Here is a 16977-nt window from a genome sequence, read left to right on the forward strand (position 1 = left end):
GATAAAAGTTTACTCAGAATACTTTGACAGAGAGACAAAGAAAGCATTCCTCAATTAAGATAAAAAGAGTTCGCATCTCATTTAAATTAGGCAAATAGAAATGGATTCCACAGTGGTCAGTACATGAATTCAAAGTCTTCACTGTCTTTAAAGGTTTATATGTGGAAAATATGTTTCATTCGGAAAGAAATGTTTTTTCCATAGGTATTTTGGGGAGGGTTTTTGTTTGTTTTTGAGAACCATTGGTGTAAATTTAAGTATGGTTGATGCATTATAAATAAATATTAGTTGGATAATTGATCTCAATGCTGCTCTCAAAGCAGACGTATTTATTATGTCTTGGCTAAGAATCAAAAAAGAGGCTAGAATTATGTTTTTCTCTGGAGGCCAGCTCAAGGAGACTCTATCTGTGCCGTCCAAGGGGCAGGGTTTGTTTCCTGGGACTTACAAGGTTGCTTCATGGAAGAGTGAGGCACGGTGCCTGGCTCTGGCAGGAAATGGATGAGTGTGGGCTCAGACAAGGAAACCAACAAGTCCCATGAAGGCACCCAGGGCCTAGCAGCAGCTGGGACCTGTTAGCACCACTGGGCTCAAGGGGCCTGGCGTGGAGCATGCTGAGCCTTGGAGCCGTGCAAGGGGCCTGATGTGACTGCAACGGTAATCAGAGTGGGTGAAGTCACTTCAGACCTGCACCAAACCAAGGACGGAGGAGGGGGATGAAATACCCTGATCTCTTTCTCCTCCTCACCTCACATTCCCCTGCCAGCACCTCCCATTGGTTGAACCCAATGGAAGCCAGAGGGCAGCGGACCCACATGTTGCCACCTACAGGATCAAAGCTCCCAGCACACAGGACACGTAGAAAAGGAGCCAGGCGTGGATCTAGGGGGTGCGGAAGTGAGGTTCAGTTCTTTTGTTATGGGGCTTAGAACAAGGGAAACATAAGCAAACAAAACCAACCCAAAACAGAAAAGATGTGTAACCTTGGGCAGTTATGTAGTTTTTTTTGTTTGTTTTTTGTTTTTTTTTTTTGCGGTACGCGGGCCTCTCACTGTTGTGGCCTCTCCTGTTGCGGAGCACAGGCTCCGGACGCGCAGGCTCAGCAGCCATGGCTCACGGGCCCAGCCGCTCCGCGGCATGTGGGATCTTCCCGGACCGGGGCACGAACCCGTGTCCCCTGCATCGGCAGGTGGACTCTCAACCACTGCACCACCAGGGAAGCCCAGTTATGTAGTTTTATGTCTAAGAAAACTAAATACTCTAGGTAGGGGGTAGGAATAATTATTTTAATGAAGAAGAGATTAAGAGATCACAAGTTTTTAATTAACACAGGACTGTTATCTTAAATCTTTGATACTGTGATTTCCTTACCAATGCCATTTAACTTCCATCAGAAGTTCTTAGTCGTCAAAGTGAGCCCTTACCACTTAATCACTTTTTGAAATCTTTTGTGTAAAGATCAGAAGATCATGAAATTTATAAAGCGCGCCTAATCGTCTCTCTAAAAATACCTCTTTTATAAAGATCAATTCATGTTTTAAAATATTATCTTACATCAGGGTTCCTGTAACACACGCTCTTACAGTTTGAATTTATAAGAACCATGGGATCGTTTTCACTTTCTAAGTATAAAATTATAATATAAATTTTCAAAGAATATGTGTAGATCACAGGGATGTACAACAGCCCCTTGGGATGGGGAGGACACCTCCTTTGTCTTCCCCCCTCCCCCCTCCAAGTACTGCACTAAAATATGCGTAGAATCCAATTTGATGGAGAAAAACTCTCAGACCTAAAGAGAAAGGCTTTGCTCATCGTTATCAAGTCTTTTGTTCAAAAATATATTTTCCTATAGGTCAAAAAAAAAAAAAAAAAGGGTAGTCAATCAAGAAGAAAAAGTCTGCCCAGCCATGCAATATTTTATGCTCTGTAAGCAACAGATATCCATGAAATCTTAGATTTGTGGTGGTTGGATTTCCAAACCCCAGAGGGTTCAATCTAGTGGAGCCCAAAGCAAGAGCACATGTAAGAACCATCAATTTGTCTGTCCCTTAGTCACTCAAACCTGGGGCCACTGTCTCATCTTGGTGGCTGGGGTAGGATCAGATAAGCAGGATGGAAAGGCACCGTTTCCCATAAGCAGCACGCTAACTTCAATTTTAGGTTTCTGAAAATGCCACTGAATGTTTCTGAATGTGAAAGCTGGACTTTTCATGAGTTGTGATGAGCTTTGTGATCTCAGCAACTCTGTCCATCATGTTTGAGTATATAAAGCATTCTTTGGGCCCACACCCTGAGTCAGGAACCCCCTAGATCATACAGAACAGAAATGTCCACATTTGGTGCTTTTGTATGCCTATTAGTAAAAATTTTAAACACGTGCCCCCTTAATATAATTTATTCATACTGTATATATATAAAACATATGTGGCTGTAAAGAATAGATGTTAAAATGAGTTGAAGGTGAAATATACATTTTAATCACTTGTAAACATTTTTGCTATCACTGCTGCATTAACAATTATGATATTTTAAATGACAGCAGAGTTATTGAGGGTGCTTATTTATTTTTGAGCATCTTGGTTTACCACTTCATGGATAAATCTTGAAGGTCTGGTTGCAATTCATCTTATTTCTTTACTTGGTTTCAGTCATTGTCGTTGGAGAAAAAGGGAACTGCAGAAACATATGAAGAGGCAAATGGACGAAGTGTTTCACCAACTTGCTTATTAGATCAGGAAATAGTGTTTTTCAATTCCATCCATGCAAGGGATTTTGTTGAAATTCAGCTGGAGGGTTTCCATATTCCTTGATGTCCTTCAACTGTTCTCACAAACCAAATGGAAGATGTTGCCATTTATCATATTTAACGAATGAGTCCACAGTTCACTGAAATGCTTTATTTGCAGGTTTTTTAAAACAGGTTAGAAAAATTCACTTTCAAGTTTTCAAAGGCTGCTGTTTTGATAGATACAGATTTGCATAATTTTCAGTAAAACAAGCACAGAATGGTAGAATCATTTCCAAACATCTGTTTCCCAATATTCTTACCACAATCCAAGTTTCTTTTACAAAATAAGTTACTTTCTCATTCATTATTGTAATATCTCCTTTACTCTGAAGAGACGACACTTTTAGTTCATTGTTACCAGGTAGCCAACAACCCCTGTGTAGGACAAAAGATTTTCATAGTCACTCTACTGTACTTTAATGGTTTTGTTTCAAAAGCAGCTGTGTTGTTGACATGCTAAAGCACTTCACTTTCTTTGGTGCCAGAGCTTGCATTAAATTCTTTCAAGCGGGCATTCATCTCTAAATTTACCGTGGAACCTTGTTTTGTCGTAGTCACAGCTGCTACTCCATCATTTGATACTTTTCTGTTTGTCCCGGTATCTCAGTATCTTGTAGGGCTCGACAACCAGAGTGTTGTTCTTGTTCAGAGTGTTCTTTTATATTATCATATAAAATTTAGAATTCTCTTTGTTGGATTCCTTAAAAGGACTGTTGGTATACCTTTATTAGATGGCATTAAATCTATATATTAATTTGAAAAGAACTGAAAATTTTCATATTTAGTCTACCCATTAAGGAAAAATTCCGTTTCTTTCAAGTCCTCCTAAAATTCTCTAACAAGTTTCCTCCAAACATTTTGCGGTTTCTAAGTTTAAGCATTCCGGATTATCTTGGCCTTTTAAGTACTATGTAGGTTTCCAAGCTTGACTAAACAGTTCTTAAGTCTTTAAATGCTCCTGATGAGGGGAGAGGAGGGTAAAAAAAAAAAAAAAAAAAAAAAAAGCTCCTGACATGTTGTGGGAATTGACTGACAGTGGCCTGTGGAATTGATTAGTGAAGGTTAAGTTCCTCTGAACCCATAATCTGCATATTCGCGAAGGCAAAAAGCCTGAGACTCACTGTGTTGTGTGACCTGGAAACACATCATGTCCAGTTATCTCTGTTTATATTAAATTTAACTCATCTTCACTGGTGGGATTTGGTTGGGCTCTTTTGATCCTAAAGGACAGAGGCTTGCTGGGATTTGTTAAAAAAAAAAAAAAGGAGCGGGGAGGGGGAAGGGGGGAGTTGAGTATAAAAATACGTACTGTAGATCCTAAGAGAGATGGAATCTCATGGACATATGAGAATGGAAATGCCGCATGGCTGAGCCTCCTAGCCTCATGGGAAGCAGCTCTAGGAGGTAGTTCCAGATTCAGAGAAGCTTCAGGACCCTCATTAGCAGGACTTCCTGGATCTCCTTGCGTGACGTCACTCCACAGTATGATTTCTCTTCCAACTACCCTTTCTCCTTTCCTTCAAAGACGCTGTTTACTCATAGTTTCTGTTTTCTCACAGAGCCAATGTAAATCCTACCCTTAAACTCGTGTGTGAGTGTCATCGTATTACATTTCTGCTGTTTGGCAATTGGAATATAATCATGTCGAATATTCAGAAGTCCCCGGAATATCTGCAGAACAGAAATTCAAACAGGCCTTTGTGTCCTTCAGTCCTAAGATACCGGCGTCTGAGCCTGCACGGTCCCCTGAAGTTCACTGACTTTACCATTTCTTTAGGCTCAGCCTATGCATCTTGGTGCTTTGCTACACTTACCACCAAGCTCTCTCTCCTGAACTTGCTGCCACCTCACAGGGGTCCTCTGCCCTTGACTCCTAGGCCAAGTTGCTCAGATTTTCATGAAACAAGTCAGGAGAGAGGCTTTCTGCCATCAGCTTTTTCTCTGGGCCCTGGTAAATGCATCTTCCCTGAGGCAAGGGACTGAACGAAGCCTATCTTACTAGACCTGGGAGAGGAAGAAGCTCAATGAGAACAAAGCAAAAATTCTTTTCAATATGTTATTTTGCCACACACATCATCGTAATTTTGACTTGCTTGAAACCAATCTTGGGGTTTCTAATCTACCTCATAGTCCCTCTCAGTTGTGACCTATCAAGCTCAGTGATTCACACTTCTGCTTTCTTTTCCTTCCTACTTAAATTCTTATTCTGGGGAACTCTAGTTTGCCTTGCACAGCACTTTTGCTCAGAGTCTTTCTTTCTTTTTAAATAAATTTATTTATTTATTTATTTATTTATTTTTGGCTGCGTTGGGTCTTCGTTGCTGTGCGTGGGCTTTCTCTAGCTGCTGCGAGCACGGGGTACTCTTCGTTGCGGTGCGGGGGCTTCTCATTGCCGTGGCTTCTCTTGTTGCGGAGCACAGGCTCTAGGCACGTGGGCTTCAGTAGTTGTGGCACGCGGGCTCAGTAGTTGTGGCTCGTGGGCTTAGTTGCTCCGCGGCATGCGGGATCTTCTTGGCCCAGGGCTCAAACCCGTGTCCCCTGCGTTGGCAGGTGGATTCTTAACCACTGCGCCACCAGGGAAGTCCAGAGCCTTATTAAGCCCCTTCACAGGCCACAACAGGGCTTATGAATTGTTGGCTTGGGAGCCACGACTACCTAAGTCCAGTTCAGAGATATGAGAAAGTCATGAAGAATGGATCATGAGGTGCCTGTGGCTGCCATGTCAACTGGGATAATAAGGGGAGAAGTTTCCTTTGGAAGTGTCGATAGTGTTTTTGTAAAATGTAGCACATTTAACCATAAATGGTGTAGAGAATAGGGGTGGTAGAGAGAATCCTTTGGGGATGTGGCATTTCAGGGTTTTTAAGTACTACTGAAAACACTAATTACAGATTGTATGAGTGAGCTTTTGGTGCATAACAAACATCCCCCAAATTCAGTGTTATGAAACAATCATCATTTGTTACCCCTCGTTCAGCTGGCTCATCTAGGTTGAGGTGCTGGACAGCTCTGCTCCACTTGGCTCCTCACTGAGTTGCCGGCTCTGGTCTGTTCTACATGTGTCCATTCCAGAGCCCAAGCTGAAAGGGTGGCAGCTGCCTTGGGAAGGTCTTCTCATGGTGACAAGAGAAAAGCAAGAGCTCGTGCCCAGCTAAACAAGTGTGTTTTGCTTGTCACATCTGGCCTCAGCCATGTCACATGCTTTGGGCAACGAGATGTTAGCAGAGTCAAGGGGTGGAGAAGTACGTACTGTGTCCAGTGGGAAGGCACTGAAAAGCAGTGTGGCGTCCAGTGGCAAATCACATCCTGGGGAGCAAATGAAGAATAACTCAGTCTGCAACTCACACCAGGGCTACCAAGATGAGAATATTATATATTGATGCTTAATGCTCTCATGGAATCACAGCTGCCCATCCCTGAAAGGTCACACCAACAATGACCTTCTCAAGCAGAACTGAGGCATGTATGTTTATTTATACTCCTTTTCATTCCAGTCTTAACTACCCAGGGGTCCCACCTGCCACCATCTTCCTAGATTCTTTAACTCTACACCAAAGGGAATGGCTTCTAAATTTGGTTCTTCCTTCCAGAATCTTTCTACTCAGCACATATTCCAAAAAAGGACCTCACTGGCTCTAATGAGTGCATGGTAAACTGAAATTACTTTACGTTTTCTTACAGGGCACATTTTACTAGTCAAAGTAATTCTTTGTGATACATTGGATGTATCAGTCTTTTATTTCTGCTGAGGAAGAAAGCCTCCCAGAGTTCAAAGGAAGCCCTTTCCTTTTGTCGTGGGGAGTTAGGCAGCAGGATTCCCATCATTCCTTTTGAAATGAATCTTTCAGAAATAGCGAGATTGCTCATTCGATCTCAATGGACACATTTTCCATCTCAATTAATGCACTCTGGATTTTTAGGTCAGAGATTTCTGGCCGATCTGTGTGTGTTTGTTGGAGAAGGTTGGGGCAGGGGCTGAAAGTTTGTGTAGCTCATCAGCTGTATTCTTCAAGGCTCAGCATCAGAATTCACTGAAGCATGTTCAGCAGGTAAAAAAAGGTTGCTTTTTCAGCTCATTATAAAAGTCCTCAAATGTTTATAAAAAATATTGCAAGGAGAGAGCCAAAAGGTACTTGCCTAACACAAAGAACAGAATGATGTTTCATGGGGGAACATTTTAGTGTGGATCCTTTCTTACTGGAAAAGAGACAGGGATTGATTATTTTTAGATAATGTATTCTGAAAATATAACCTGTTTAGCAAGAATATGATAATGCCATTGGAAGGTTATCCTCAAAGTGCAAGCAAAACAAAAAGAATTAAAAAACCATAAACAAAAAAGAAAATATTAGAACAGGCAGCGACCACATCATACGCACGTGCTTGTAAGTCTCAAACCTGTTGGGGTGGGAAAGTGATATGGACCAAGGGCAGATTCTCTGTTGACACAGAGGACGGCAGCACCTGAGGTGAAAGGGCCTGCTCCTGGGTCTCACTCCCTAAAAGGGATTTAGTGCTTCTCACTTGCCCCATGACCCGGGCTCATTCCCCAGCCCTAGACTCCAAGGTCACTTAATAGTCTTTGAAACATGGCGGAGGAAAACTTACTACCCGTGATTCAGTCGCTAGAGAAGCCTAGATTTTATTCTTCTGTATTCTGGTACTGTTTTGCCTCGTGCGTATCAATATCTATTTGCGTTTCCTGTGTCATTGAATTTGACGTGATTCTTCAGATTGAAGTCTCAGAGCTTACCTGGGATTTGTGAGGCATCTCACCGAGAGTGGGCTATAGGCAATTGAAACGTTGAGTTTGTCTTCATATTTTAAGGTTGAATGGGTTCATAATGTCTGAAACATATGCCTTTCTGTTCATTGCCCTCAAGAGATGAAAATAACAGCTAATGCTTTTTGAGTGCTTCTTACATGCCAGAGAGTTTGCTACCTGCTTGACATTTTATTCTGAGGAAACTGAGGTGCAGGATGATGAAGTTATTTGTCCACATCACACTGCTGGGAAGTGGTGGGACCAGGATTCAAACCCAGAGAGTCTGGCTCCACAGTCTCATTCCAGACTACCACACCAGTTCTCGTGTTGGCCCCATACCTGGGCATTTGTGTGTTTCCTGTACAAACCGTGAAGCATTAGCTCCAGAGAAAATGTCTCCTGCAATTTGGATCCATCGAGACATGGGACTTGCATTAGATAATGTGCTTAAAGGTCCATCTCCCTGGGACCGTCCTGTGTGTGCAGGAAGAAGGTTCCAGAGTAGGAGTCCCACCCCTGCTCTGTCAGAGTGGCTTCCAACTATGTTAAAAGCCCAATGATTTCTTGCCATATCTGCCCTCACCCTGGTCCAAGCCACCATGATATTTTGTCAGGATTGACGCAGTGGGCCCTGAAATGCTGTCCCTGCTTACCCGTGCTCCCTACTGTCTGTTCTCAGTATGGCATCTATCACATCACTTCTCCACTCAGAACCTTCAAACAGCTTCCTGTTTCACTCACAACAAAACACAAAGTCCTTCTAAGAGCCTGTGTCATCTTCAGCCCATCATCACTTCTTTACCACTCCCCTCACTGTCTCCACCCTCCCCCCACCACCGGCTGCCCGGCTGTCCCTTAGGCATGCTCTCACAGGCATAGCTCACCACAGGACCTTTGCACTGCCGAAATGCCCCTCCCCCCCAGACATTTCCTGACCCCTAGCATGATCTCACAGTACCCTCGCCTGGCAGCTCTCCAGCCTTCCTCCCTGCATTGTATTTCTCCTTAGTACTTAAAATACCTGATATGCCATATGTTTTACCAATTTATTAGGTTATTCCCTGTGTCTGCACACTGGAGTGAATATTTTATTTTTTTATTCTGCTTTTGTTCCTGTTGTACCCCCAGAACTGAGAAGCCAGTGGGGATTCAATAAACATTTGTTGACTAAATGAATAAATGAATGCATTATAGAGTTGTTTTGGAGAGTTAAATGAACTAACATATGGAAAGCATCTCAAAAAAGGCTTAGCCTGAAGTTAGTGTTTAATAAATGTCATGTATTAATAAAATAATATTGTAATACTCATTAAGTGAATGATGAATTAAAAATTGGAGACCCTTACTTTATCATGTAGTGGAAAGAGGATAATCTATCTAGAGATGCTTTGAATATTTTAACTTACATTTGCAATGGATGCTAGGGGAGGTAGTCAGGGACATCAGTCAAGTCCCCTTTTCCTGTTGTCCAGAAGGCACTAGAACACACTCTTCCCTGGGCAGGTGAATGATCCCCAAACATTGCTGCACTTTGGAATCACCTGGGAAGTCTTTTTAAAAAATTGATCCAGGGGCCTCCCTGGTGGTGCAGTGGTTAAGAATCCGCCTACCAATGCAGGGGACACGGGTTTGAGCCCTGGTCCAGGAAGATCCCACATGCCGCGGAGCAACTAAGCCCGTGCGCCACAACTACTGAGCCTGTGCTCTAGAGCCCACGAGCCACAACTACAGAAGCCCGCGTGCCACGACTACTGAAGCCCTCACTCCTAGAGCCTATGCTCTGCAACAAGAGAAGCCACCACAGTGAGAAGCCCTGGCTTGTTGCAACTAGAGAAAGCCCGCGCGCAGCAATGAAGACGCAATGCAGCCTAAAGTAAATAAATTAATTTTTAAAAAATTGATCCTGGCTTCCACCCCTAGATAGTCTCATGTGATTGGTCTGGGATGAAACCTGGGCATCAGGGCTTTTTAAAGCTCTCCAGGTGATTCTAATATGCAGTAAAGTTTGGGAACCACTACTAGAAGCTTTTCACAGTACTGGCAGCAGCATGGGGACTCATCTTCCCTAGTCCGGCTCTACAGTTGGAATTGAGAGTTATGCCAGCCAGAGTTTGATTCTCTGTAATGCAATTCCTACTACCATTAGCAAGTCACATCACCTCTACAACCTTCATCATTCAGAATGGCTTCTCTGGATTCTGGTGCAAACTCAGAGCACAGGGCCAAAAAAATGTGGATTTCCCCTCCCTTTTTTCCTTTGTTCCCTCTGGGGAATAAAAGGAGAGACTCATTTCCAAATGTAGCTAGAGCACAGCACACTCTTGTTACTGAGTCCAAGCTCGCACTGCTCACCACACGACAGGCCAGTAGATCAAGAGAGGAGTTGTTGGGGCAAGGAGTAGCGACTTTATCTGGAAAGCCAGCAGACCGAGGAGATGGTGGACTACTGTCCCAAAGGACTATCTTACTCGAGTTAGAATTCTTCTGTACGAAAGGCGGAGGGGGTGCGTCTGATTATTGCAAACTTCTTGGTGTGGTGTGAGAATCCTTTGTTCTTATATTGGTCTGGTCACAGTGTTCCTGTAAACCTCCAACAAGGCATTTGTTGTTTTCTGTTCTGCAACTTTTAATCTGGATATAAATGGGAAAGTGTTGTACCTTTAAAGGTCAGAGCCTTGAGAATGGGCTGTCCTGTATATTTCAGGCTGTAGGCAGCATTCTTTTACAAAGGTGCAGAGACAGCATGGCTAAGCACAGACAACAGAGCACAACGGTTAGAGCTGAAGGAATAGATCCAACATGGAGTCAGTTTGTTCTTCTCTGTTACACTCTGAGATGGAGCCGTCTTACAGAGGAGACAAGAGAACAGAACAGTGTCCACGACCCCCCAGGTAGCCCCACTCTCTCTCAGGCATACACAGCCGGGCCTGTTTTGGGCCTGTTTTAGGCCTGTGAGAGATCAATGTGGAAGGTCAAGTTCCGCGCAGCAGGGCCCGCTGTAGGAGTATGAGAGGTCCTCCTGGTGTCCTAGTTCCCAGCCCTGACTGCCCCACCTGTTCCCTGTGTCTCAGTCCCTCCCGCCCAGGGCCCCATCTGCAGCTCCTACCCTGGACGCTGGGGCTCACCCTACATAGGTTCTGCTGGTTTAATCAGGGTTTTGAATTCTTTCCTTCAGACTGCCAGGCCTCTCCATGTGACCTTCTGCCCACCTGAGGTCTGCCCACCTCCCTTCGTCCCAAGTGCATGTGCCACCATGGTAGCCATGTCTACTCTCTGGGTCCAGACAAACGTCTACAATTTCACAGAAGACAGCCCCTGCCCTTTTGGCCCTATAACACCACCACTCTGAACCTGGATGTTTCTAGAATGGTGGTGAGACATTGGGGATAGCACCCTACCAAGGCCAGCTTCATGGGCTTGTGACCCATGCAGTCACAGAAGGCCCTGGGCTGGGTTTCACCTTCTGCCGTCTTGAAGTTCTTAATCATGTTGGAAGGAGGGCCCCTGCATTCTCATTTTGTACTGTCCTTGCAAATTATGTAGCTGGTCAAGCACGTGACACAGAATCAGAAGACCTGGTGTGAATCGCACCTGGCTTACACCTGAGAAGCGTTTGACCTTGGCCCAGTTATTCTTCCTCTCTGGGCATTTACAAAGAGGAGGTGGGCGGGGTCAAACTCCGTCTATCTCAGCGGCTGTGAAGATGAAATAAGGTAACAGATGAGTGTTAGCACGTGGCACACAACGGGTTCCTTAGCAACTAACACTTCTCTTTTTCCTAGTGTTCCAGATCACAAACTGCTAAATCTAAAAGACATTTCCTTCCTTTCTGTTTCAAAGGGATTTTAAACTTTTATTTTCCTATCCAGCGATATATGCCAAAAGGACAGATTTAGCGGGTTTTCAATGATTTTTCTTAACTCTTACTCTTTACACTGGAGGACAATAGGATTCCTCCTTCTCTGTCCTTCTTCATTACATTTGAACAATATGTTGTCCAGATGGCATATGGGGTAGCATCTTTCAAGGTATTTTAAAATGATCTTCTTTTACTTATTGAAGAAGATTAGTGGGAAAAAAATTGAATTAAGGCCGTGTCATTGAAATAATCTTGGCTTACGTATTTAAGGAGATTTCTAGTGTTCAAACTAATAACTCTTCCCCCAAAGAAGTCTGCCTGGATGATGTGCATGAGTGAAGACTTCATTAAGAGTCACCGAAGTTGGTTTTCAACCCAACTCTCTGGCATACCAACCATGGGCCCTGAGTAACAATAAGCCACTGTTTTGATCTCAGTTTCCTCCTTGGCAAAATGCAGATAATAATACCTGCTCCGCTGCTTCGTTCTCAAGGTTGTTTTGTGGATCAAATGAGCTATTCGGGAAGCATTTTGAAAATTTTTGAGTGCTGTACATTTTTCAAGTTTGGATTATCGATAAGACTTCCGAAGTTTAAGTGTTAACAAAAAGATTCATTTAAATCATTTGAAAGTCTCTCTGGAACAGAAATGCCAAGAGTTAGTTCTTCAGCTTCTTTGGAAACGGGGACTGTATTTGACACCAGGATAACCTGTTGCCACCAAAACGATCCCCATCACTTCAATTTCACTGGAGCCAAAAGCCGTATGCGTTACCCACTAAATGCCCAGAACCCTCTGAGGTTCTTTCTCAGCACATCAGTTATAATTTGATAGTTTTCCACAAAGAAATATCTTTTTCTCTGTTTGATTCAATTATTTATTGAGAATCCACTACGTGCCAGGCACTGTTCTAGGCACCTGGGATAAATCAGTGAATGAAACAAAATTCCTTGCCATCACAGAGCTTACCTTCTAGTATGGAGAGCAGAACAATGAAAATACGCATCAAAATAAGTAGGTTCCACAGCTCGTTAGCAAGTGATTAGTTCTATGGGGGAAAAAAAAGTAGAAGAGGGTGAAGGGATCTGGCTGTGGGGAGGCAAGGCTGCGATTTTAAAACATGTGGCCAGGATAGTCCTCTTTCAGAAGCTCACATTTGAGCAAAGACTTGAGAGAAGTGAGGGTGGGCCATACACACATCTGCAGGACAAGCATTTCAGGTTGGGGGAACAGCCAGTACAAAGGCCTCAAGCAGAAGTGGGCCTAGAGTTTTCAAGGAAGAAGGCAGCCATTCTGCCTTCTTCCTTGAAAGAAGAAGGAAGCATGACAGTGGGTCTCCCCACACTCTACCAAACAGAGAAGAGAAGGTTTTACAACTAGAGAGGATGCGGTCGCCAGGCCATTGCCAAACACGTACACTGATGCCGAGTTTCTCTCCTATGTGCTTTTCCCACAGTCACATGACACAGGCAATCCCATTTGACGACCCTCGGTTGGAGAGCTGCCAGATCATCCCTCCGGCTCCTCGGAGGGTGGAGATGAGGAGGGACCCCGTGCTGGGGTTTGGTTTCGTGGCAGGGAGTGAAAAGCCAGTGGTCGTCCGCTCAGTAACACCAGGTAAGCATGCAACCCCAAGGCTCGGTCTCTGGGACCATCCACCACCCCCTGCCAGCATGACCACTGTTCCATTTCACAAGCTTCATACTGTTCTGTTTCAGGCTGTGGAGTCTAATTGAGTTTTCCCATCACCTGGATAGAGCCAGACCACCAGAGGGACAGAAATGGCTCTGCAAACGAGGTTTTAAACTTCCTAATCCATCATATCGCCAGACTTAGGAAAACACTGATCCATCATTTGTAACCATGGAAATGACCCACTTCTTAATGTCTGAATGCACACGTTAAGAGGCAGGCACGGTGCTGTTTTCAGTAAGCTCCCGACGAACTCCTTAGTGAAAAAGCAGAAGGTTGTGTTTAAGTTTCTCTAGGATTTAGATCAGCGGTCCCCAACCTTTTTGGCACCGGGGACTGGTTTCCTGGAAGGCCGTTTTTCCACGACGGGGCGGGGGCATGGTTCAGGCAGTCATGTAAGCCATGCTTCAGGCGGTAATGCAAGCGACGGGGAGCAGTGGGGAGCGGCAGATGAAGCTTCACTCGCTAGCCTGCCACTCACCTCCTACTGTGTGGCCCGGTTCCCTACAGGCCGCGGACCGGTACCAGTCTGCAGCCCGGGGGTTGGAAACCACTGATTTAGATCATTGGGGTGGTTGGATTCTTTTGCAAAGATGTGCTCCCCTCCCTTTCCACTAGAGGCAGAATGTATTTCGCCACCCCATTGCTGTTGGGCTGGACCAGGGGACTGACTTTGGCCAATGGCATATTAGCAAAGATGACATAAGCAAAGGCTTGTAATATGCTTGTGGAGTTGAGCTCATTTCTTGGGTTTCTGCCACGGCCATAAGAAGAGTTTCCCTGAAGTGGCTGTTACCCCTTCACAACCCGAGCCCCAAAATGAACACGTGGGGCAACCAGCCTGCAGTCTAGAGCTAAGTACAGGCTGACCTTCAGTGTACAGCACAACTGCCCAGCCAAGCCTGCCCTTGATCAGCCAATCCACAGTCATTCGAAAGACCCATAAGCGTGAGAGGAAACCCTACTGGGTTTTGGGGGTGTCTTGTTATACAGTAAATGCTGACTGATACATTGTGTGGCACATCTCTTAAATTCTACCATACGGTCAGATAATTAATGTACTTGTTCTCAGTCATTCTCAGTATATAGATGTTCCACCATCAGCGCAGCCGAATATAGTGGACTGTGATGCCGTTGCCTGACGTGGGCCCCTTTGCCTTCCAGAAACAGTGCTCTAATATTTATTTATTATATGTATTTATATACTTATTTTAATGGACTTGTACTGGATTTCTTTTCAGACAAAAGGAAAGTATCTTCTATGCTGTCTTTCTCCGGGATTTTGCAAATCAGTAACAGAGTTCAAAAATAAAACGCTGTAGTCAAGAGCGCAGACTATGGCGTCAGACCCCCTGGGTTTGATGGACTTGAATCCTGCCTCTGCTCCTTATTAGGTTTTTTTTAGCTTCCGTGATAACTCCCCTACATTTCAGTTTGATGTAACTTCTCTATATCCTTTGGATAATGAGGATCATAGTGTCTACCTTCTAGGGCTAAGGGAGGGAATGAAATGCATTGGAAGGGTGCCAGGTACATACTTAGTCCAGGAATGTTTATTATTATTATTATTATTAAACTCTAAAATATTTGGCCAGTTGAGTCTGTCAGTTAAGGGAAATGAAAGCCACCTAGTGAGCTAGTATAGATTATTAAAGTTGATTCCATTTTTCCTCATTTTGACACGCTCTGCCCGAGGGCAAGCACTGCAAATACAGTCAACGCCTTTAGGCTTGTGCAGAAAAGCGTAAGTTCCCTGTTCACTCCTACCACTGCCTCACCACACAACTTCTTACTTTGTCTGCTGAGCTTTTTATTTCATTAGCTATAGATCATAGTTGTTGAACTCAGTGCAACTGAGAATTTTATTCTCAAAAATAAAAGAGATTTGTTGTTTGTTATAATAATGAAATAATCCATATGCTTTCCTGAAAAAAAGAAACAATGTAGACAGTATAGAGGATAGAGTTTTTTAAAAAATCACCTGAGTTTCTACTACTGAGAGTTAACCATTATTAACATATATAGAGAGAGCATATATATAGTAGACAGTTTCACGCATACATTTGCATATAGTATGTATCTCATATACATATAATGTATTACATGTATATATATGTATATGTGTGCGTACACATATTTTTTTCCTAAATGGTGTCCCATTTAGCGTGCAGTTTTGTAACACTGGGACACTTTAACATCTCTGGTTATGGGATTCTCCAAAGTGTATGTCCTCCCCAGAGCTAACTAGAGATTTGGGTCTGGTTTTTCGCTTTCTTGTATTTATCGCGTTACTATTCCTTCATCCTTTTCCCTTCCTTGCCCTCAACTTTCCTCAGAGTCAGACTCTCTCACCTACTGTTCGACAATTTTGAGAAGAATAGAAAAAGTGCAAACTAAGGTCAAAGAGCACTGTTTTCAGTCATGTTTATGAGTGAAAATGCTGGTCACATAAACTGTGTCTATCATAAAATGACTCTACTGAGTGATTCCAATGATAAGTGATTCCAATGGTAAGACCAGATTTTTCTATAGTAGACAAGACAGCTTTCAGAGTAAAGGGCATGAGCGTTCTCTGAAGTGTGCCCCTGTTTCATGTTCTGGAAGGAACTGTGTGTTGCTTCCTCCCATAATTCTTGCTCAAACGAGAGTATTTCCATTTGATCAGAAGCATAGGTCAAATGTAAGACTAAACCCTGTTCATCTGCACATGGTTTTCTCATCAGAGGACTAGTTAACGTCACTCTCCAAACAGTTAGTTCAGACATTTTTCTGTATTTGACCAGCATCTGACGTCTAACCATTTCTCTGACTGAATTTGAGTCATTGCTCATATGTAATCCAATCGTCATCAAAACTCCCTCAAGTGATTTTCAGTATTCCTTATGTGTGCAAACACTGAATCTCAGTTCCCTCATCTTGAAATGAATATGAGTTCCATATTCTGGCTGTGAAGTGTTCGTTTCAATTACTAAATGAAGTAAAAGTGATAATATTTGAAAGATAACATTTCAGCTGTGCCTCTTACCCAGATAGACCTCTGGAAATAAAATTAAAATCCCAGTACCATATAGCACCAGATCAGTATCTGGGGAGTAATTCCATTAGACATGTGAAGGTAATCCATATTATCGAAGCATTTGTTTTTAGGTCTTATTTAATACAGATGTGTGCTTCATGCAGCTGTGTCTTTATGTGTCAAGAGACCTGGCAGTGACCAGTTTTTGAGTTATAGGAGCAAGTTCAAAAGAGATGTTGGCCACCTTGAACTAGGAAGTGTCCACACACCTAAGCTGACATCCAGTTCAACCCTTCCAGGCAATTCTTTCCCCTTTGTGAGCCTCAGCTATGTCATTATATGGAAAGGATTATAGCATTTAGAGAGGTTACTAGTTAGAACACTTAGCCTGTTGCCTGGTACACAATACATGCTCAACAAATATTCGTTCTCTACCTCCTCCTTGGAAGAACATTTGGAAGAGGCTGTGACGGATCAAGACAAAAACATGAGTCCTCTGTGGTCACACGTGAGCCCCGCCACAAACATCCCGGCACAGTCCAAATCACAGAAATGACCAACGCCCTCATCTCCTAGCTGACACAGGGGACTGCTGCTTCTTTACCAATGCCAGCTTCCTTCCTCCCACCTTTTAGGCAAGAATTATTAAAATGCTCATGATAGAATTACCCCCACTTGCTGAGAGCAAAGCCCCACTTTCTTGAACCCTCCTCCCCAAGCATGTAAGTCAAGACCCAATCCTACAAGTCCTTCCTAGCACCCTCGTGTTCAGCTGCCTTACGGGCCACCACAGAGTGCCATTTCCCTGGTTGTACAGAGTAAGTAAATGCAACTGTGTTCAAATCCAGGTGTGC

At 43.6% G+C, this 16977-nt stretch overlaps 1 protein-coding gene across 1 annotated transcript in view; it reads left to right on the forward strand.

The window, feature by feature from the left end:
* The window catches only part of FRMPD4 (FERM and PDZ domain containing 4), a 180132-nt gene that overhangs the window by 69823 nt on the left and 93332 nt on the right, over positions 1-16977 (forward strand). Inside the window, exon 2 of the mRNA XM_065901015.1 lies at positions 12872-13032. Coding sequence (XP_065757087.1) covers positions 12872-13032 — 161 coding nt within the window. The remainder of the gene's footprint in view (positions 1-12871; positions 13033-16977) is intronic.

The sequence above is a fragment of the Phocoena phocoena genome, chromosome X (assembly GCF_963924675.1).
Source record: "Phocoena phocoena chromosome X, mPhoPho1.1, whole genome shotgun sequence".
NCBI lineage: Eukaryota > Metazoa > Chordata > Mammalia > Artiodactyla > Phocoenidae > Phocoena > Phocoena phocoena.